The sequence below is a fragment of the Gossypium raimondii genome, chromosome 1, assembly GCF_025698545.1.
Source record: "Gossypium raimondii isolate GPD5lz chromosome 1, ASM2569854v1, whole genome shotgun sequence".
Classification (NCBI taxonomy): domain Eukaryota; kingdom Viridiplantae; phylum Streptophyta; class Magnoliopsida; order Malvales; family Malvaceae; genus Gossypium; species Gossypium raimondii.
Genome location: NC_068565.1, coordinates 13,281,877 through 13,304,434, shown reverse-complemented (window position 1 = coordinate 13,304,434; position 22,558 = coordinate 13,281,877). Strand labels below are relative to the sequence as shown.

General features: G+C 35.4%; 1 protein-coding gene across 1 annotated transcript; it reads left to right on the top strand.

Annotated features, from left to right (window-relative positions):
• Positions 1-326: 326 nt before the first annotated feature.
• LOC105782967 (succinate-semialdehyde dehydrogenase, mitochondrial) lies at positions 327-22,196 on the top strand. The gene is made up of 20 exons (XM_012608098.2): positions 327-582; positions 673-774; positions 852-951; positions 1,234-1,282; positions 1,698-1,785; positions 1,878-1,988; positions 3,064-3,126; positions 3,211-3,321; positions 4,206-4,271; positions 4,368-4,445; positions 4,540-4,617; positions 5,475-5,541; positions 6,021-6,106; positions 6,388-6,420; positions 6,533-6,565; positions 12,603-12,703; positions 21,219-21,304; positions 21,538-21,644; positions 21,727-21,804; positions 21,927-22,196. The coding sequence occupies exons 1-20, from the start codon at positions 499-501 to the stop codon at positions 21,963-21,965; spliced, it is 1,560 nt and encodes a 519-aa protein (XP_012463552.1). The 5' UTR covers positions 327-498; the 3' UTR covers positions 21,966-22,196.
• The last annotated feature ends 362 nt before the right edge of the window (positions 22,197-22,558 follow it).

Sequence of the window (22,558 nt, the reverse complement as noted above, 5' to 3'; positions counted from 1 at the left end):
ACCAATATCGATAGGGTACCAGCCACCATGGAGGAAATCCCCATTGAAATATTTGATAAACTTAGGCCTAAATTAATTTGTGACATTATCTAATTTTCTTTTAAATTTTAATCCAGAAATTATATTTCAGATTTTTTAAGAGAGTTAAGTAAGAATAGTTTTGTTGGTCTGAAAATTTATGAATAACAAGAAAATATTGGTGACTAGTACAAGTTTAATTAGAGTAATTAGCTAGATAAATAAATTTGGAAGATGGCATGTTTTTCGTAATTTCCCAATAAAAGAGGTAGTCAAAGTTGAAACGTAATAAAATAACAGAACAGAAGCAAAGCAGGAATGAATTAAATCTAATTTTTATGAGGGAAGATATTGGAAGCGACGGGGAAAGAACCAAACATCTGGCTTTTTAACTCAAGAGTGTGGCAAAGAGACAGAGACCGATCATTATACTACTACCCAAAGCAAGACACGCACTGAAACTGGAAGACAGCAGACGATATGAGGGTGCTACAAGTTTTGGCAGTTTCCAAGATTCTCACCTCACACTTGTCTCGCACGCACCGCCCCTCTGCCTCTCGTCAGGTCTTCTTTTTCTTCACTTGGCTCTCTAAAATTCATATCCTCCTCCTCTTCTTCTCCTTCTTCAGTATTTGATCCTTTTGTTTTCATCAGATGAGTACTGCTGCTTCTTCGCTTAAAAAATCCCCCATATTTCGAACCCTGGGTCTAATAGGAGGGAAATGGATTGACGCTTACGATGCCAAAACTATTCAGGTTTCTTTATTTTCACAATATTCTCTTTTCTTTTGTGTTTCCTTGTTTACTTCACTTTGTTTTGGATGTCACGCCAGGTTAACAATCCATCCACTGGGGAAATTATAGCAGAGGTTCCCTTTATGGGCACTCTGGAGACCAATGATGCCATTTCTTCTGCGTCTGATGCTTTTAATTGTACGTCATAAACATTTCTAATCCCTCTCATTTCATGTTTTTTGCTTACACATTTGACTTTTCTGATTTTTGAAATGTTTGATTAAATAGCACGAAGCATGTAAAATTTAGCTTAAATAGCAAAATGTATGTTATCAGCTGGGCCTAATTATGTTATGCATAGATGTTATTATGTAGCTATTGGATTGAGGTTGTTGTTGGTTGATAGCTTTCATATGCTGAGTTCAAAGTTTAATTGGGATTGAAATCAAGTTCAACTGACGATCCTCATTATTTTCATAGCTTGGAGTAAACTCACTGCTGCTGAGAGGAGCAAATACCTTAGAAAATGGTATTATCCCTGTCCTATGGTCTCTTTTATGGTGTATGTGTATTGAAGTCTGAAACGATGACCTATTTGAAAAGAACCATGTCTTTCTGCTTCATTTAACTTGAGTTATTTTGATAAACTATTATAGCTAAGGGCACTTAGAATTTGAAGTATGTGTTTTTAACTATGAAAGATGTTTTCTTAGTGAAGTTTTGGAGTACAATCTCCTGCTTTTAGATAAAATGTTCTAGACTAGCAGGATATTTTGTTGCTTGGAACTTTGAATGCTTATCTTATTTGAATGGCTAATCCCCAGAATTTAGTCATTTGGTTAGACTAAGCTAGTCATTTTCTGCTTATGGCTTGCTTAATTAAATATAGATTGCTGGTTTTCAGATACCAACTAAACTGTTTTTCTTTCTCATGTATTTAACAGGTATGATCTTATAATGGCCCACAAGGAAGAGCTTGGGCAACTAATAACATTAGAGCAAGGAAAGCCTTTAAAAGAAGCCCTGGGTGAGGTAATCAAATTTAGTGTTATTAAATTGAGCTACTGGCTTTGACTGTTGGTCATTATCATCTGTCAATTCTGATGCTAAGACTCACATTATAGGTTAACTATGGGGCCAGTTTTATTGAGTTCTTTGCAGAGGAAGCCAAGCGCATCTACGGAGATATAATTCCAGCTACTCTAGGTGATCGTCGTCTGTTTGTTCTAAAGCAGGTGAGGATAAATATGTCTTGTTTATGTCCTGTATAACTGCTACTCTGGCACTTGCACTTGATTTCTTCCAATACATAAATTTTGATTACTCATACATTTTTAATGAATTTCCCCTTATTATTTGATGTTGTCTTCTAACAAAGAATCTGGTACGTTGACCATAATTTAAGGGGAAATTATTTTCACATGACTGTTAAGAGTGCTGCTGTACTTTGTGCAATGTTGTATCTGTACAGGGAAAGTATAAGTGATGCCCTTTTGTACTAGAAAAAAACTTTCATTTAAGGAAAATGATAAGAAAAACATGAACTAAAGATGAGAGAAGTTAAATTACTTCCTCTATCCAAAACTTCCTTTATAACCATTTAGTAGTTTGACTTCTTAAGTTTGGATTGCATTTTTGTGTCATATGTGAATGACTTTTGATGATCCTTTTGGGGGAATCACATCATTCATTTAAAATTCATAAATCAGTGAAGTATCTGCTGTCCAAGACTGCTGATCATGTTTTTTCAATCTCTCTCAACAATTAGAAGGATGGCTTAATACTTTTAGCTCATGTGCATTCATCAGAACCCAAATGCCACTTCCAAACCATGGGGTGGTGTATTGATTCTGCCCAAACAACAAGGGAAGAGCACCTTACCCTCATGATAGTCATGTAGGAAATAGGCTTTTGCTCGAAATGCTAGCTAACACCCTGTAGAGGCAAGCGTTATGAATAAACTAGAGTATCTCATTAATCAGCTTTCTGATCATATGCATGACGTAATCATCCTATTTATACAAGACCCTCCGGTATCTAAAAGTTTGAGGGTTTAAGGAGTTATTCTCAGCAAAATAAACTCGATAGGTACATACAGGGGGAATTAACAGATAAGAATGACTTTCCTGCCTTTTTAGTGACTGTCCCCTCTACTGTTATATAGAAACCAGTTATATAGAGTTATTTTTGGTGACTAGGGTTTATTCAAAGCTGTTGTATATTTTTAGTGCCAAATGCTGAAAGGTAGTTTGAGATTTCTTGTATTTTTACTTTCCTGCAGTATTGACTCTCTTCATTTCTTTTTGGCAGCCTGTTGGTGTTGTTGGTGCAATTACACCCTGGAACTTTCCCTTGGCAATGATCACCAGAAAGGTGTGTGTTATATATAGAATTTTCGGTCATATTATTTTCTCAGGCGGCTAAAGAGCTAAAAGGTAGGACTCATGGCTGGATCAGGTCGGCCCTGCCCTTGCATGTGGCTGTACAGTGGTTGTAAAACCTTCCGAACTTACTCCGCTCACAGCTTTAGCAACAGCTGAACTTGCCCTTCAAGCAGGAATTCCACCGGTAGTTCTTTATGCATTTAGTACTTTTACAAGGCTTTGTCATTCATCAAGTTATATGTTGTTGGGTAGCATGTAATCATAATTGAAAGCTTGTTTAGAAATGGTAATTTAATGCTTGTTCAAGAAACCAATTGTGATCCTTACATAATGACTGAAATATCTTAGTTCCATTTGCAAACTAGAGATTTATTTGCATAGATAGTCACATACAATATACATGCATGAATACACATGCACATACATATTGTGTGCGAATGTGTCTATGTCCAATGTTTCATCATATAATAATAACATTTCTAAAGCTAGGTTCTGACTTTTCATATCTCATATGATAATAACTACTGGAGCTTTGAGACTAATCCATGTGATATCGGACAGACAGACAGCTGACTATTCACCAAAGGACTAACAGAACGTATCATAATTTGGTCTGCAAGTTGGGCATGTGTAATATCTATGCACCAACATGAGATGCACCAGCTTGAGGGGGAGTGTTGAATAATTAACAGATTAAGCAGATTTTTAGAGATTAGACAAGCAGATTTTTAGCTAATTAAATATTTAGTTTCCTTTTTCTTTTCTTATTGTATGTGTTTAAATAGGTTGTAAATTCTTCTCTAATGATATGAAAAAGTGAGAAAATTTCACTGATCTTTCTTCTTTTCCTCTGCCCATTTAATTTCTAACAGTAAGTAACAATTATGTTGCTAATTATGGTCAAAATTCCTGTAACATGAAACAACATATACTAGTCTTTGAATACATACTCTTGTTAATCATGCTTTATTTCCATTGTAACTTTTGGTGTTCCAGGGCAATATCCTTGGTTATTCGTTCATGTTGCTTCATTTGTCTCATATTAGATTTTACCTTTCAATCTTGTAGGGTGTTATAAATGTGGTTATGGGGAATGCTTCTAAAATTGGTGATGCTTTACTTGCAAGTACACAGGTCTTCTACCCTTAACTTGAAACTGATTCCCTTCTAGAAATTAATGGGTGTATAAATTAAAGAACGTTAAATATTCCTGCCTTATTACTTATCCAGGTAAGAAAGATCACATTTACAGGCTCAACTGCAGTCGGTAAGAAGTTAATGGCTGGTGCCGCTGAGACTGTCAAAAGGGTATGGTTATTCTATGAAATGGATATGTACACCAAATCAGTGTAGTTTTGAAAATTATCCTGCAGTTGACTGCCTATATTCTGAACTTTTCTAGGTATCGCTTGAACTCGGTGGTAATGCCCCCTGCATTGTATTTGATGATGCAGACCTGGATGTGGCAGTTAAAGGAACAGTAAGTTTACTCAATAGAATAGCTTTGATATATATTGACATCAATAGCATTCTCATCCTAGGTATTCCTGAGTTCCACTTGTAATTGGTTGTGTGGCTGCTGCCATTCTGGATAGCCATAGTAGTAACATGATTTTCTACCATCACTTTATGTCAAGTTTCAAGCGTATGATTTGTGTTTCTCATTGTACTTAAAAAAGTACCTTGACATCTATTTGTTTCCTTTTTACTTTTCCAACTTCCTCTCCATATCAATTGTCTTGTGTTTCATAGCTTACACCTTTTCATCTTCCTCCTCTTCCAGCCTGAACAAGAGGAATTTGGTTAGCTATAGGATCATATTTTTAGTTTCCTAATTCTCAGGGTGGTTCTTGAATCTGTCATTGCAGTATTGGTCCACGTAGTGGTGGCAAAAACCGGACCTGAACCCAAAAACCACTTGAATTCAGCCTGGTTCAAGTTGGACTAACCAAAAGATCTATGAATTAATATGAAAAATTATAAGAGCTAAAAGTGCCCAAGCCCGATAAGGGTTCAAAGCTTAAATGATTCAAAGCTGATATGACATGAGCTGAAACAATCTGAAACAGAAACCCGAAATCAACCTGAAATCTAAAGCTGACCTGACCAGGATCCTTTATTTCCCAAAGTCATAATCTGAGAAGATTGCAACTGAAAGAACACTGACACTCAGGCTGGTTAAAAGCTAACAAGACTTGTTCAGTTTTCATGATGCATGAAAATTAACTGTAAATATGCATTCTACTATCCTGTCCAGTAGTACCTTTCATTTGATTCTTAACCTGAGTATGCACTCTTATCTTTGTTGCACCATTTACAATACCATGCAATTTGCAGCTTGCAGCAAAATTTCGTAACAGTGGACAGACTTGTGTCTGTGCGAACAGAATAATTGTGCAAGAAGGTAAGGATGTAAATGTATTCTGATGGAAATCTGTAAGCAATTTCCTTTTTTTTTTTTTTATGTTTCCCCATATTGAGAGACTTTGGGTGCATTTGGATCTAGAAAATATTTGCTGTTGTTGTGTCTGAGGATTTTTTTTTCTAATTTCTATTTATTAGCCAAATGAAAATTTAGTAATTTTTTTCTACACAATAAAAATGATAAAAGTACATTTAGTATCAAGATTTTATATTTAAAAAAATGACTAATAAATATAACTTCTGTTAACATTTCAATTAAAATATATATAGTGGAATACTTATTATTATACTTATTATTTCCTTTTGAAAACAAACAAATAACATTTTTTCCTTTTGTACTTCTGATATGTGAGCAGTTGAGTTGTAAAACCACAGGCCATTATTTTCCTTAATTATACAAGGATTTTTCTAAAACAAGAAGATATAGTTGCTTTAATTTTTATTTACCTTTTGTTTCAGGTATTTATGAGAAGTTTGCGGAGATTTTTTCAAAAGCTGTCCAGAATCTGCAAGTTGGAGATGGCTTCACTGAAGGCGTGGTCCAGGTAGTTAGCCTAAGCCATGCATTTGTGGTTCATATATTAATTGTTGTTGCCAAATTGGTCTTTACATTTATACGTGGTGAGCCTATGCATTTTATGTTTCTCAGTCTTTAGTTTATAAGGATAATATTTTATGGAAAATTGTATTGAACTTTTTTCTTAAGGTATTGTATACAAATCATAAGATTTGTAAAGATATGCAGTTATGTTGGTAATAATGCTAAGTTGCTCGGAGCTTTTTCTTTTAAGATAATAATTTTGTTTTACTATACTTACCTATGTAGGGTCCACTAATTAATGAAGCTGCAGTGCAAAAGGTTACTTTGCTTCCTTTTCCATTTTTTATCAATTAACGTATCTAAGATTCTTTTATTTCTAGTGGATTTCTTACGATCTTTCAGCTTTGGATTTTTCTTTTCTTTTTCACAGGTTGAGACATTCATTCAAGATGCGATGTCAAAGGTTTGGATTTTTACCTGTCCTGTTTAACTCTGACTGCCAATTATTTTATGTTATGTTTGGGAACATGAATTTGAAGATTTGGATTTGGATTTCATTTGCTATATAAATTGTGAAAAAGATATGCTTATATCATATGTAAATTAGTTGAGGTTCAGCATGATTATAAATTTGAAAGGTCTAAAAACATGAATTTCAAATTCATAAATTTGTATAGGGATTCCAAATTCGCTACTCAATAGGCATCCTACACATCCATGAACTTTAAAATAATCATGAACTTTGCACTTGTGTGTTTGTCAAACAAGTTATACTATTTGTGAAATCCAAGTTCCCAAACACCACCTTAGAGAAGCTACAGACTGTATTGCATGTTCTAATTCTTTGATAGAATTGTTAGGTTATATATATATATAATATTCTATATTTGCATTGACTAAGAATGTGTATTTTAACCACTTCAATCATACGAATGTTAAAGCTGGAAAATGGTACATGGGTATTGGGTAGGTGCTAGATGATGTATGAGTTGATTAATTTGTTCATTAATTGCATTCTTTATGGTAAATTTAATTAAAATTTAAATATTTTCAAAATCACAGTTTAAAAAAATAAAATAAAAATCTAGATGCACTTTTGTGCTCAGTAAAGTCTTGTCTGATTGGCGTAAGACTGTTTTGTAGCGTTTAGCTATCAATTTTCTTTATGCTTATTAGTTCCCTTTTAATTCATAGTTATAGTTTTTCGTGCTCATTTTCTTTACACTTGTTTTCTTCTTAATTAGTTTTTTTTTTATATATGTGTGTTCTTAATTAGTACTTACATAGTTTAATCTCTTAACTTATTGCTGCAACATGTTAGGAATTAAGATTAGACATGAAACATCTAGAAAATACCAATTAAAACTATAGCAATTGATTGCCTACGGCTTGCACAGGGTTAAGTTTGGTATAAATTTATTTTATTAGTTATCCTTTTTACACAGTTAAATATATTTTCAGTTTTAACTTTTAAAAGTGTAAGATGATAATTTTTATATTTGATTATTTTGTACAAATTGTTATAAAGTTTCCAAAGAAAGTCTTTAATTAAAAAGAAGAGTAAATAAAGAAGAAAAAACAAAAATAAGAGAAGAATATAATGCTTAAAAGATTATATACACAGATGTGATGGGTCTCTAAACTGTATTTATTAGAATTGGAGCAGTCTGTTGACCTTTGACTTGGGTGGTTCTTGAATTGGAACATTTATGCAATTGATCCAAGGATGCTAATACTTGATTCTTTCATATTTTCAAAAGCAAAAATATTCTTGTAAAGCTATTTCAAAATTTAAAAGTGAAAGCAAACATACATTATAAAAAAAATGAAAAGTCAAAATTTCTTTGTAAAGGGATTTATTTTGTTTTCTAATCTTGTAAAATGGTAATGAACAGTTTTTCGTTTATACAACTTCTAAAATTATTTATATAATCTTTTGTTTTTTTTTTAAATATTTTATATGAAATTGAGAGAAGAAGAGAATGAGAAGAAAGAGGGGCTGTTGCTGTGAGCTACTGTTTGGCCATAACAGCCAATAAAAAAGATAGAGAAAGAGAGGGGAAAAAGAGAGGAAAAGGGAAATTGGTATTCTGAAAATTATTCAACTTAATTATACAACCTATTACATAACCTATTTATACAAATAGTCAAATATACAAAGAAGAAAAGGCAAAGATTACACAACCTATTTACTTCCCAATTTTTTGATAATCGATCCGTGGAATCATGATACATTAAATCCTTAAGATTACTATCACAACAGTCCCCCTCAAGCTGGAGCATACGAGTCATAATCTCATAGCTTGTTACATATGTACTCGATCCAAGGGTTCCTGAGAGCCTTAGTTAAAACACTTGCTAACTGATCATTTGAATTAATAAAGCTGGTAGCAATGCATCTAGACTCGATCTTTTGTCTCTCAAAATGACAATCAATCTCTATGTGTTTTGGTCTCTCGAGAAACATTGGATTCGAGTTGTATTGTAGTGTTGCTTGATTTTCACATATTAACTTCATTGAGATGATAGTTTCCCGTTTCATTTCTTAAAGCAATTGTTTTAACCAAATTAGCTCTCAAGTAACTAAGGCCATTGCTCGATATTTTGCCTCTACACTTGGTCGTGCCACAACATCTTCTTTCTTACCCTTCCATGATATTAGATTACCTCCAAAGAGAACACAATATCTTGAAGTGGACCGTCTATCTGAAGTAGATTTTGCCCAATCAACATCTAGATACAATTTGACCTTGTTTCTTACTCTTATGATATTGCTGCATCTCGATGACAATCACACGGATTTTGAAGGAATTGACTAACCACACTCATTGCAAAGGAGATGTTTGGTTGAGTGATGGCAAGGTAATTAAGTTTCCTAACCAACCTTCGATATTGGCTAGAATCTTTTAGAGGCTCCCTCTGATTTGGAGCAAGCTTGATTTTAGGATCTATAGGCGTTTCCATAGGTTTACAATCTAACATTGCTGTTTCCTCTAGAATATCCAAAGCATTTTTTGTCTAAGAGATAGTGATCGCTATTTTTTTATTGAGCCACCTCAATGCCAAGCAAGTATTTCAACTTTCCCAAGTCTTTTGTTTGTAAATGATTGAGAAGGTGTTGCTTGAGGTGTGAAATGCTTTTATGATTATCTCTCCTGTAATAGCAATGTAATCCACATATACAACTAGATAGATGCACTTGTCGTGACTATTGTGACGATAAAAGACTGAATGGCCTTGGGAAGTTGTTTTAAGCCATAAAGAGATTTCTGTAGTCGACACACTAACCTAGACTTCCCCTGAGCAACAATGAGCAACAAAACATGATGGTTGCTCCATATAGACTTCTTCAGTTAAATGGCCATGAAGAAATGCATTCTCAATATCAAATTGATAAAAATTCTAATAATTCATTGTAGCGAGAGAATTCAATAATCGAATCGAAGCAATTTTAGCAATCAAAGAGACAATCTTTCTATAACTGAGACCAGGAATTAGTGTATACCCTTGTGCAACCAAACGGGTTTTTAGCCATTTTATCTTTCCATTAGAACAAATTTTAACTGTGTACACCCATCGACAAGTAATAATAGTTTTGTTTGGTGGTAAGGGAACAAGATCCCAAGTATGATTAGCATGGAGGGTGTTAATCTCTTTCACCATAGCTTGTTGCCATCCAATATCCGCCTTTGTTGCACTAACAGTCTTAGGAATGGATACATTGGCTAAAGATGAGGTGAAAGCATGATATGATGGTGATAATTGATGACAACTCAAAAAATTGTAAATAGGATGAGGATTACTAAAAGAACATATACCTTTTTGAAGTTCTACTTGAGGCATGAACGAAGATGGAGAATATGGTAGTTGAGGAGATGAACCACTTGGATTACACACTTATTCAGTACCTACAAGAGGATTATTAGGAGGATGTATAGTGGATCGTCTGGAGTAGACCTAAAGAGGGTTTTGAAGGTGTAGTATTAAGAATGGTTGAAGATTGTTGCTTGGAAACTTGATATTGTAAATATTCATCATAATTTGGCCTCTTGAGCAATTGTAAGCGGAAGAAGTCCATCTCCTTAAACCTAGGCTAAATGAACATTGGGCTGAATATTATGAGAAGGTTGGCCATGTAGAGCCCAACATGTATCATTTATGCGGCCACATTTTTTGCAATACAATATTCATCATAATTTGGCCCCTTGAGCAATTCTAAGCAAAAGAAGTCCATCTCCTTGAACCTAGGCTAAATGAACAATGGGCTGAATATTATGAGAAGGTCGGCCATGTAGAGCTGAACCACGTATGTGGCCACTTTTTTCACAATATGTACAATTAGGTCGAGATCCTCTTCCTCTTCAATTATCTCCTTGTTGGCCAGTTTTTGTATTGCTAGCATAGAGGATTCTGCCTCAGGTTGGGCTTGGTTTGAGGAGATTCAGAGTAATAGAGCTGTCACATCGTCAAGGTAGGAATGGTTGGGCTGGCAAGGATTTGGTCTTGAACTGAGGCTGCATCTGTTTTCAGTTTTATCAAAGCAAGTACCATAAAAAATTTGTTCCATTGCTGCTCCTGATCAACAACACTTTCAGAAAGGGGCGTGAGAACATTAAACTCATCCTATGAGGTTTCGACCTGACCCTAGTAGTTTGCCATATCCTACTAATTTTGTTGTAGATTAACGAGATTTTAGACAACTTTATAAATTCGTCGAATACCACTAGTGTGCAGATTCTTAGCCTTAGCCCACACTTTGTAATAAGTTTTGCAAGACTGAAACAAAGTGAGTAGCTTTGGCTCAAGTGAATGTGATTTTGGCCCAGGTATCTTTATTCTTTTCATCAGTTTGATCAACATCTTCTAAGTGATCCTTGGAACCTTGTCCCATAAACCAAAGTTCAACCGAAGCTGCCCATGAAATATAATTATTGCTACCTTGAAGTTTGACAATAGTAATTGCTAGAGAACTAGAAATTGAGGAGAACAAAGGTTTAACCTGATGGATCCATTGTGGTCTAGAGAGGAGTGCACCTTGAGGAAGATTCGTGGCATTGAACGGTGGCTGGAAAGGGTCTCACACGCGTTCACGCACCGGCACGTGGGAGAAAGGCAAAAGCTTGCCACATGTCCGGTTTTCGGCAATGGGCTTTCAGCCGGAGGGTTGATTGAGGCTGGGCATAAGGGGCGGTGAGAATTGGTAGGCTTTGATGCCATGTGAAATTGAGAGAAGAAGAAGAGAATGAGAAGAAAGAAGAGGGGCTGCTACTTTGAGCTACTGTTTGGCTGTAACAGCCGTGAAAAAGATGGAGAAAAAAGAAGGAAAATAGAGAGGAAAAGGGAAATTTATACTCTTAAAATTATTCAACTTAATTATACAACCTATTCCAAAACCTATTTATACTAATAGTCAAATATATAATGAAGAAAAGGTAAAGATTACATAGCCTATTTATCTTAATTTTGTGCTAATCAATTCCTAGAATCACGATACATTAATCCTTAAGATTTCTATCACAACATTTTAAAATATTTTTATGAATCCAACATTGACTTGAATGAATCAGTGGTTGAACCATCAGATCTGATATCCAAAACTTGGAATAAGTCATTGTCTTGTATGGTTCAAATAACTGTGCTTGATCATTTATTCACTATAATGATGGATAACTCAAAGTATTCAGTTAAGTAAACAAATTTGAGGAGGAAATAGCAGAAGTTACCTAAAAGTTTCCTATTTTTTTGGTTGAAATTGGTTTAGGTCTCTAAAGGTTTCTAAATTTCACTATTTTTCAAGTTTTATTTCCTTCCCTTCGGTTTTTTGGCCGAAAACCCATATGAATAAAATCCCATGCCCCTAAAAACCCTGGATTAAGAATCAAAATATGTTAGATAATACACTGTGGAATCTAGATCAGCTTAATGTTAAAGGTTTTTGTTGCCTTAATATGAATGCAATGAAACTTTAGGAAAAACATTCTTATGTGTCTCATGCTCATTAATTAACCATTAATGGTAGTGTTGTAAGATTGAACCAGAATTTATTAGTAGTGCTATATGATTTGACCAGATATTTTTGTTGCGTACTGCTTTGGAATGTATGTTACAGCAGCCTGCTACTAGTTGTCATAGTATCCTACTCTGGATTTAGTGATCAGATGTTGAATAATATGCATGTGACAAGGGGTTGAGATATGATTTTTGTATCATTAGGAGTTGCAATTCTTTCAGATCATGCCAAAGTCATCTCATTGTAGCCAGGAATGGTGATGCATCTGTATTTGCAAACTTTTAAGTACCTGATGCTGCATATTTAGTTTTAATATTTGATTAAATAAGCATGAACTCTAGTGTCTCCTCAGTTCTGCCCCTACCACTCCTTCCCTCTTTTGGTAAATGTTGCTATGTTTTATCACTGCCCGTGAGGCGCTGTGACTGCCTAGAAAATATTTTTCTGTTACTACTTAATTTATCTCATCTCTGATCATTATTTTTTGAAGGGAGCAAAAGTCCTTCTTGGTGGTAAAAGACATAGCCTTGGAATGACTTTCTATGAGCCCACAATTGTTACTGATGTCAAGAGTGAGATGCTATTGGCTAGGTACGTCCTCAAAGACATGTTATATCTTATTAGTTACTAAGTATGACATGATTGTAGCTACTTTCATGCTTTATGCTGGATAGTATTATATATGGTCTGACCTTAGTATAAATGCTTTACCTAAGCCATATTATTAAGTAATTTAAACAAATTTTTGGGGAAAATTATAATTTCCGTGTTTTTGTTTTTGAAGATGGAAGAATCTTAAGAAGAATTTAAAGGAGTTTATTGCTTCCTATAAGTGGAAATTAATGTTAAGTATAACCATTTTATATGCCTTCAATCCAAATTAGAGCAAGAAAAGAATGTACTAAGTTACATGCATACGTATACACTACCTACATACCTACGTACCTTCTTTTATGTTTTACCTTCAGCCTTGCACTTTTGGGTAAGAAAAAAAACCCATGGATGATGCTTTTAATTTGTTTGATCAATGAGCACTGTTCAAGGAGATTTTACTTTGAATTGTAGTATAGGCTTCTTTCTTCATCGTTTCTTATTTATTTATAATGCCTTGGCTTCTTGTTGTTCATCTTCCTCTAGTAATATGCCTCATTGCCTTCTTTGGCAGCCTTAGGTTTTTTTTTTTCCTTTTTTCTGTTTTTTGGTCTAAAGGAAATTGGAAGGAAAGGAAAGCAAAATTGTAGAAACCATTTTCTCAAGTTTGGTTGAAGTGAAAAAAGTTAGGAGTTTCTTTTAAAGAAAATTCAAGGAATGTTTCCTAACAACCTTTATTCTCTTTCCTTTCAAGATTGCTTTTCTTTTTTAGAGGGTTGGGGGGGGGGGGTTGTGGAGTTTTAGAGGTAATGGATTTGTCTTTATGCCTTGCTTCTACATTGCCAAAAGCTTTATGCTTGTCAAAATTTAGACAAAGTTCACAATTTACTCTATGGTGATTATTGAGACTTTGGCTTTGCTAACTCCCTTATTTAATGTGTTAGTTAAAAGGTTTAATATAACATTTGGTATCTAAATTTGACATTTTCCCTAATTTGGTACCCAAGGTTTCTTTTTGTCCAATTCAATACTTGAACTTGACACTTTTTCTTAATTTGGTACTTGAACTTATGCTATTTCTTAATTTGGTACCTAAGCTTTTCTATGAGTGGACAAAAATAGCTAATGTATGACCGATATGTGGCAGATGACATAGAAATTTAATGCAGGAATGATTGCATTTTTTTGGAGTTTCTTCTGCTTCACTAAATAATATGCTCAAAGTTCACTCTTTATTGGGGTTGAGATTACTTTGACTATTACTGGTAGGAATGATTTAAGAGGGACTACATGCTTAGAGCCATGGCCTAATCTTCACGAAGCCCTTAATTCCACAAAAATACCATCAATATAAAAGGAAATTTGTGTTCAAATATTGTGCTTCAAGCTATGCTTAATGAATGGATATTGAAAAAAAAGTTTTAAAAACCAAAAATAAAAAAAAATGATTATGTTAAACTTAAAAAAATAACTAAAATTAATTGAATATTTGAAATACAAAAAGAAATTTCATGTCATCTATCACATATCGGTCATATAGTGATTATTTTGTCACCTCGTAAGAAAAATTACATTGTTAGTATATTGAAGTAATTTGTATAATGTTAAATTTATGTACTAAATTAGACCAAAAAAGTTTAGGATCCAAATGAGCGAAAATGTATCAAATTTAGGTACCAAATTAGGTAAATAAAAGCTTAGATACCAACTTAGGAAAAGCTGTAAGTTCAAGTACTAAATGTTATATTAAGGCTTATCAAAATATAAACTTCTATTTAGTTGTGAGAAAGCTAACATATGTTCTTTTGCTTGCATTTTTTTTTAAAGAAAGTTTTCTAACTAGTAGCAATGTATTTCAACATGATTATTTTGTTGAGTAATTGGGTAATCGAGGTTTCCTCTTCTTTATCATATATTTACTAATTGATACCTGTCACCTATTGTTCATGAATCCCTGATAGAGAATGGATCGAGAAAAAGGTTTTACAGAGAAGAGAAGAGAAGAGAAAACGGAGAGACTATATAAGAATTTTTCACTGTATTTTTGCATAATCATCCTTTTAGCCTGATAAGTGCTAAATAGGAAGTAATAACAGATCGAGTAACAACTTGGCAGCTGTCATAAATGTTGCCCCCAATCTACACCATTCACTAAATGGTTAAAAACATCCTAAAACGATATGTTTTAGACGGGCCTTCTATGCAGTGTTTCATTAATACAAAATCATTAACTGAAATTAACAAAAATTTAAAACTAAATTAAAATGTTGTAGACTACAACATGTTCCATAACAACTACTCCCCTTCGAACACGATCGTTGTCCTCAAGGATCAAATGTTGGATACTCGACAAAAATCATTGAAGTTCTCCCATTTTGAGTCCTTAGGAAAAATATTGGCCCATTCTACGAGGATTTCTGTTGTAGCTTGATTTCCTCTTTTGACCAAACATCTGTTCAAAATCTTCACTGGTACTTTTGGAAGTTCTTCATTAGGTCCCACTAAAGGTCGCATAGGTGTGCTAGGAACATTACCAATGTATTTCTGTAGCTGCGATACATGGAAAGTAGAATGGAGCCTTGATCTTGCTGGCAAGGTCAATTTGTAGGCTACTTGTCCAACTTTAGCTTCTACAGGGTAGGGTCCATAGTATTTGGGTGACGATTTCTGGTTCACCACCCTCCTTAGAGAATGTTGTCGATAGGGTTGCAACCTCAAATAGACAAGGTCCCCCACATGAAACTCTCTATCAGATTGCCTTCAGTAGCAAACTATTTCATACTCTCTTGAGCCCTCTTTAAGTGGAACCTGAGCAACTGTTGAGCTTCCTTCCTTTGTTGCAAGCTTCTGTCCACAGTTGCCACTTGTAAAGTACTAGCCAAATAGGGTTGATGCAGTGGAGGTCCTTGGCCATAGAGTGCTTCATAAGGAGTGGTCTGTATAGCAAATTAGTATGTGGTGTTGTACCACCATTCTGCTAAAGGGAGCCAACTAACCTACTCACTCAACTTCTCACCTATCATGCACCTCAAATAACCTTCCAAACACCTATTCAAAGCTTCTGTTTGAATAGCTTTTGCCAAAAGGTGCTGATAAATATCTTGTCTCGATCAGACACAATGGACTCAGGAACTCCATGCAATTTGTAGACTTTGAGTCTAGAACTCCTGGGCTACATGTACGGTAGTGAAGGGATGGAAGAGAGTTAAGAAGTCACTAAACTTGGTTAATCTATCAACCACAACCAATATGGTGTTTTTTCCTTTAGAAGTAGGTAAGCCTTCAATAAAATCCTTACTAACGGCAGCCAAAGCTCGTTCAGGAATAGGGAGGGGTTGGAGAAGGCTAGGATATGCTGATAGGTTTGCCTTGCACCTTTGGCATATAGAACATTCTCTAACCCATTGCTTTACATCTTTAGATAACCCCTTCCAATATAGCAGGCTAGACAACCTATGCCTTGTAGCATGGACCCCAGAGTGACCACCCACTGGACCAGCATGGAAATAGTTAAAGAGATTCCTTCTGAAGTTAGGATTATTCCCTACCATAACCTTGCCCTTCCTCCTTAACACTACACCATCCTAAGTGTATTTTGAGTATTTGTTTGGCTTGTACCTCTTAGACCAACTACTGTATTTTTGTGTCTAACAACCTTAAATCAACAATTTGAGTCCACAATTTAGACCAAAGGGTACTAGCTATGCACTGAAGCAGCTATCCTTCATCCTCATGTGGTTTCCTAGATAAGGCATCTTCCACGATATTCATGGTTCCCTTCTTATAAGAAATAGAATAGTCATAACCCAACATTTTTGCTACCCACTTCTGTTGGTAAGGTGTAATAGCCTGTCTATCAGATAAAAATATAAGGTTTTGATGATCTGTTCTTATCAAAAAGTGTCTCCCAACAAGGTAAGAATGCCACCTTTTTACTGCCAGTAATACAATTAGCATTCTTTTTCATAAATGGATAGAGCTTGGTGCCTAACTCCTAAACCCTTACTGAAAAATGCTATTGGTCTGCCTTTTTGATGTAACACTATCCCAATCCCATAGTCACATGCATCAACATCCACACAAAACTCCTTTTGAAAGTCTAGAAGTGCCAACACTCGAGCTTGGCAAATTGCTTGCTTAAGTTGGTCAAAAGCTATTTGAACCTCTTCATTCCATTGCCACTTGACATCCTTCTTCAACAGTGCAGTTAAAGGTCTAGCCATAACCCCATAATGCTTGATAAATCTTCTGTAATACCCTTGTAAATCAATGAACCCTCTCAAGTCCTTGACAGTTTGTGGTATAGGCCATTTCAGAACTCCCTCAACCTTGGATTCATCCATGGAAAATGTGCCTTGCTGAATGATATGAAGTATTCTATTCGAGTTGTGCCAAAACTACATTTGCTCAACTTAGCAAATAGCTGGTTACTCCTGAATACCTGTAAAACTTTTCTCACATGCTTCAGGTGCTCATCATAACCCTTGGAGCATACAAGGATATCATTGAAGAACACTAATATTGATTTTCTGAGTTCTTGAATTCTGTGTTCATCAAAGATTGAAAATTGGAGGGAGCATTGGTCAAACCAAAGGGCATGACCAAGAAATCATAATGCCCCTCATGAGTTTTAGATGTTTTGTGAACATCCTTGACCCGCATTCTAGTCTGATGGTAACCAGACCTCAAGCCCAGTCTAGAAAAATGTGTGGCTACTCCAAGCATGACCAAGAAATCATAATGCCCCTCATGAGTTTTAGATGTTTTGTGAACATCCTTGACCCACATTCTAGTCTGATGGTAACCAGACCTCAAGCCCAGTCTAGAAAAATGTGTGGCTACTCCAAGTTCAACTAAAAGCTCCTCAATGATGGGAATAAGGGATTGGTCCTTGATGGTGAGCTGGTTGAGCTGTCTGTAGTCTATGCACAACCTCCAACTTCTATCCTTCTTTTTCACCATCACAATGCGTGAAGAAAAAGGGCTATTGCTATCCCTGATCACCCCAGCTTTTAGCATCACTGACGAGCCTTTGTATTTTTGTTTTTTGAAGTGGAGGGTACCTATAAGGTCTTGCTTTACAACCTGAGTTTCATCCACCAATGGAATCCTATGATCATGTAATCTGTGAGGGGCTAGTTCATTCGGCATTTGGAAGACATCCTCAAACTCAGGTAACAGTTGTTCTAGTTCCTTTGGCAATGTGATGAGGACATGGCAACTAATATTTGGCTGTATGAGGTTAATAGCATGGAACTTGGTCCTTGTTCTATCATATTGTGACATTTAAGACATCTGGGAACCTGAGAGTAACTATAGACCCCTTGGTAGTATCCCTTGCAGATAAGTGCCCTTGATACTCAAATTGCATAGTGAGAGCACCAAAATTCCATATTACCTGACAGTAACCATTGAATTCCAAGTACCAGATCACACCCCATGATTGATAAAACTATGAAATCAGTTTCAAATTGATGCCCTTGAGACTCCCATAACACTAACTTACATACTCCTTGAGTGGACAGTGTTCCTACATTAGCAATCATCACTTTCAATTGATTGCCTTGTTCTACTAGTAAGCTCAACCTTTTGGTCAATTTGTGATCCATAAAATTGTGGGTACTCCTTGAGTCCACCAGTATGATAACCTTCTGTTGATTAATAGTAGCTGCCAAACGCATGGTGTTATGCCCCTGGGATCCTTTGAGAGCATGTATGGATGGAATGGGTGAAGTTGGTTCAGTGTCATGATCCATTGTCTCTAATTGTTTAGGGCAGTCCTGAAAAACTTTTATTGGTTGAGTCTTAGCATCACCTTCTGATTCCAAAGAAGTCTCTACCAAGACTTGGTACAAATGGGACCTAATGCACTTATGACCTGGTGTATATTTGGAGGCACACCAGAAACATAGGCCTTTTTTTTTTTCCTTTCCTCCAACTCGGCTTGTGACAGTGACTTTGTAGGACTCTTGTATCCCAAATTTGTAAAGTGAGCTTTTCCAACATCCATTGGGGATTGAACAGAAGTAGAACTTTTAACACTCGAGAAAAGAGGTTTAGTGGAACCTCCACCCCCAACCACATTATGCTTTTTGTGTGTGCTAAACATAATACTCTCGACCTGTCTAGCTATCTGGCACCCTTCCACCAACGTTTAAGGTTTGACAAGCCTTAAATATTGACCAATCTCACTTCTAAAATTACTTATGAAGATATTCAAAGCATATCTTTCAGGTAAGTGTAACTGATTGAGAAGACTTACAAATATATCATGGTACTGCTCAACAGTCCCTTTCTGTTTGTGAGACCAGTTCAGCCATCGGATCCAAAAATGTCTTGGACCCAAAATGCTCCTGTAAACCCCTAGCATATATGTCCCATGTCAACTGATGAAGCCTTCCCTGCCTTTGAGTGAAAAAGTGATGCCAGTTGAGTGCCTTCCCTTCCAGATGCAACACCACCACTCATAATTTAGCATGGTTGGGTACTGAGTCAGCTTCAAAAAGCTGCTCCAGTTTTGACCACCATCTTCTTAAGTCTTCCCCATCAAACTGAGGACAATCTAGCTTGACAACTCATCCCGACATGTCCATGGTGCTGGCTCGAGAAGCCGTACCCAATTGTCCCAAATTTGAAACATAGACATAAGTAGAGGCTCTTTGGGAGGGAACTCTGGTGGGGGCTCTCCCAAAACTCCCTTGCCCTTATCTGGTGGTGGTTGCCCAAGGGATTGTTCCAATAAAGCTTGGAGCTCAAATCAAACCTCACCTCTAACCTCAGCTTGCATCTCCTTAAAACGAGCATCGAGGTTGGCATCCAATTGAGAAAACTCTGCTTGTAGTTAACTCATTTCCTTCTGCAAATGTGTGGTAACCCCGTCGTTGGCCATGAAGATCATGTGGCTCTGATACTTTAATAGAGAATGGATTGAGAAGAAGGTTTTACAGAGAAGAGAAGAGAAAGAGAAGAGAAGAGAAGGAGAGAAAATGGTGAGAATAGATAAGAATTTTCCACTGTATTTTTGCGTAACTGTCCCTTTAGCCTGATAGGTGCTAAATAGGAAGGAATAATGGATTGAGTAACAACCTGGCAGCTGTAATAAATGCTGCCCTCAATCCGCACTGTTTCACTAAACGGTTAAAAACACCCCAAAATGGTACATTTTAGACAGGCCTTCTACGCAGCGTTTCATTAATACAAAATCATTAACAGAAATTAACAGAAATCTAAAACTAAATTAAAACATTGGAGACTGCAGCATTTTGTTCTATAACATTCCCTCTCAGAAATCTAGCGAATAGAATGCCCTTGAGAGAGTTCCTTGAAATAACTAATGATGCGAAAAACTGCAGCAAGATAAATGGACTGGGAGCTGTCATAAACTGACTAATTAACAGGGACTGCAAATCTCCAATTTTTTTGCCTCATTTATTCGGAGGGTTAGATGAAGATAATTTAAACTCCATCTGCACCTTTTTTCTTGTAGGATTTGCTTGAAATAAATAGTTTAGGGCTTCTTTTGTATTAGTTGATAGCCCAACACAGTCAAATTTGGTTGGGCTTTTTCTGGTTTTAGTTTGCTGGAAAAACTGGGTTACAAGTGCTTAACTCTGTGCTAATTTTCAATGAACCACATCGTTTTTATCCTTTTGCTCCAAAACTGCTAGTAACCACGATTTTTAAGGATTTGGAGTGCAATACATTCTGTAGAATTATTTTGAATAGAACTCTTTGGACACCTTTTTATCTTCTAGGTTTATTGTGCAGATGTTGACTTCTTTTCTTAATGCTTGTTTTCTCTTATTGGGATGACCAAACCAAGCACTCTTTCCTTGGGCCCTTTTAGGCCTTAGTTTGCTAGGAAACTTGGCCTAGAATTAGGCTTAAGCATGCATTAAATTTCAATGTAGTATAAATTATGCTCTCATCTTCTGTAGCAAAAACACCTGTCATAATAATTCTTTAGGAGTTAGAATGCAAGAGGATTTGTAGATTAGTAGTGTTTTTTTTTGTTAATTTCGATTCTTTCCTTGTTTTTCCCACATTGGTTCTCAGGTTAAATACTTATTAAGTTGAAGCATTGGGATAACCATAGTAATATATCCTTTGATGGTTGATTAAAAGTATCTTCAATTCTCAGTATTTTACTGGGGATAATTGATTTGATTGTGCACAACAATGCTGATTATTGGGGTATGCTCAACAATCCTGATGGAGTATATTAGGATCCCAAGTATAGCTTATATTTGCATGAATGCTGTCATTATCCTTGCCAATTCTAACAAGTACATTTACTGCATTGTGGAAGTGGTGAAGTGTTTAAATTCAATTTGGTGCCTGAGTTACTATGCTTCATGTACATTGAAGGTTGAATATGCAGCTTTGTAAGATTAAATTAAATTTCTTGTCATATGTATGCTATGCCATGTTTGCCACTTCAACTTTGCTGCTATACTGTGTCACTGTATATATATGTCTAGTTTTTTGAGATGTGATTAAATTTGTATTACCTCAGCGAGGAAGTATTTGGACCAGTGGCCCCTATTTTGCGATTCAAAACTGAGGAAGAAGCTATCCACATGGCAAACAACACCAAAGCAGGTTCATTTTTCAAGCTGTAGTTCTATCCTAATGAATGAACTGGTCAATTTTCTTTTTAAATTAGTTATTATCATTTCTTTTATTCAATTAGTGAGTGTTCATAACTATCTGCCAACCAAACCTAATCAATCAAATCTCAATAAAAAACTTTCAAAATTTATTATGTACCGGCTCGTAGAATAATATTATACAGTTCAATTTATTAGAATACATACTTTATTGTACGCATTCAGGGTTAGCTGCTTACATATTTACAAACAATGTTCAACGAACATGGCGTGTCTCAGAAGCTCTCGAATACGGACTTGTTGGTGTTAATGAAGGAATCATTTCAACTGAGGTGGGTCATATTTGCATCTATTAACCGATTAATATACACAACTGTTCTAGATATAAATTATTGTTTATTTGTTTCAATTCAGGTGGCACCATTTGGTGGTGTAAAACAGTCTGGTCTTGGACGAGAAGGTTCCAAGTACGGGATAGATGAATATCTTGAAGTGAGTGCAATGCCTTATATTCATCTTACTGCATATCTCTATACATTCACAAATATATTCTAAAAATTATTGTTGCTTGTTGGTAGCTTGCTATATAACTAATGCTCGATGTTAATGCACAGGTGAAATATGTATGCTTGGGAGATATGAACAGAAGTTGAAAAAGGGAAACGATGGCAGCCAACAGCTACTATTTTATAACTGTTAAATGTGTATGCTATGTTTTGTTCTGCTCACTGGAATTCAGGTTTATCTTTGTTTGATGGAGTTTGAGTGTGCAGTCTGAGGCGTTTTTGTACAAAATTTCTAAATAAATGCGAGCTGTCGAAGGCGTTTTTGTATAAATTTCTGTCAAAATAAATTGAAGAAACTGATAAGTCCATTTTAAGAAACCCAAGCTTGTTCAAAATGTTGAGTATTCAAACGGTGTATATGAAATTTAGGATTGACGATTATATAAATTCCAAATTTTAACATAACAATAAAAATGAGAATGAAGAAATTATAGCTAAATAAATTTTAGAAAACAAATTCCTCGACTCTTTTTAACCTATTTTGGAAATAAATGTTAATTTATTATATGATGGAGATAATTACAAGACTGATAATGGAATGAAAAGTTGCGACAAATATGCTATGATTTGTTTAATTTTTTACTATAATTGACTACCAGTTGTAGTATCTCTAATTCTCTAATATGTGAAGGTTGATAATAATAATAAGTTGGTGATTAATATCTTCTGGGTTTTGGAAA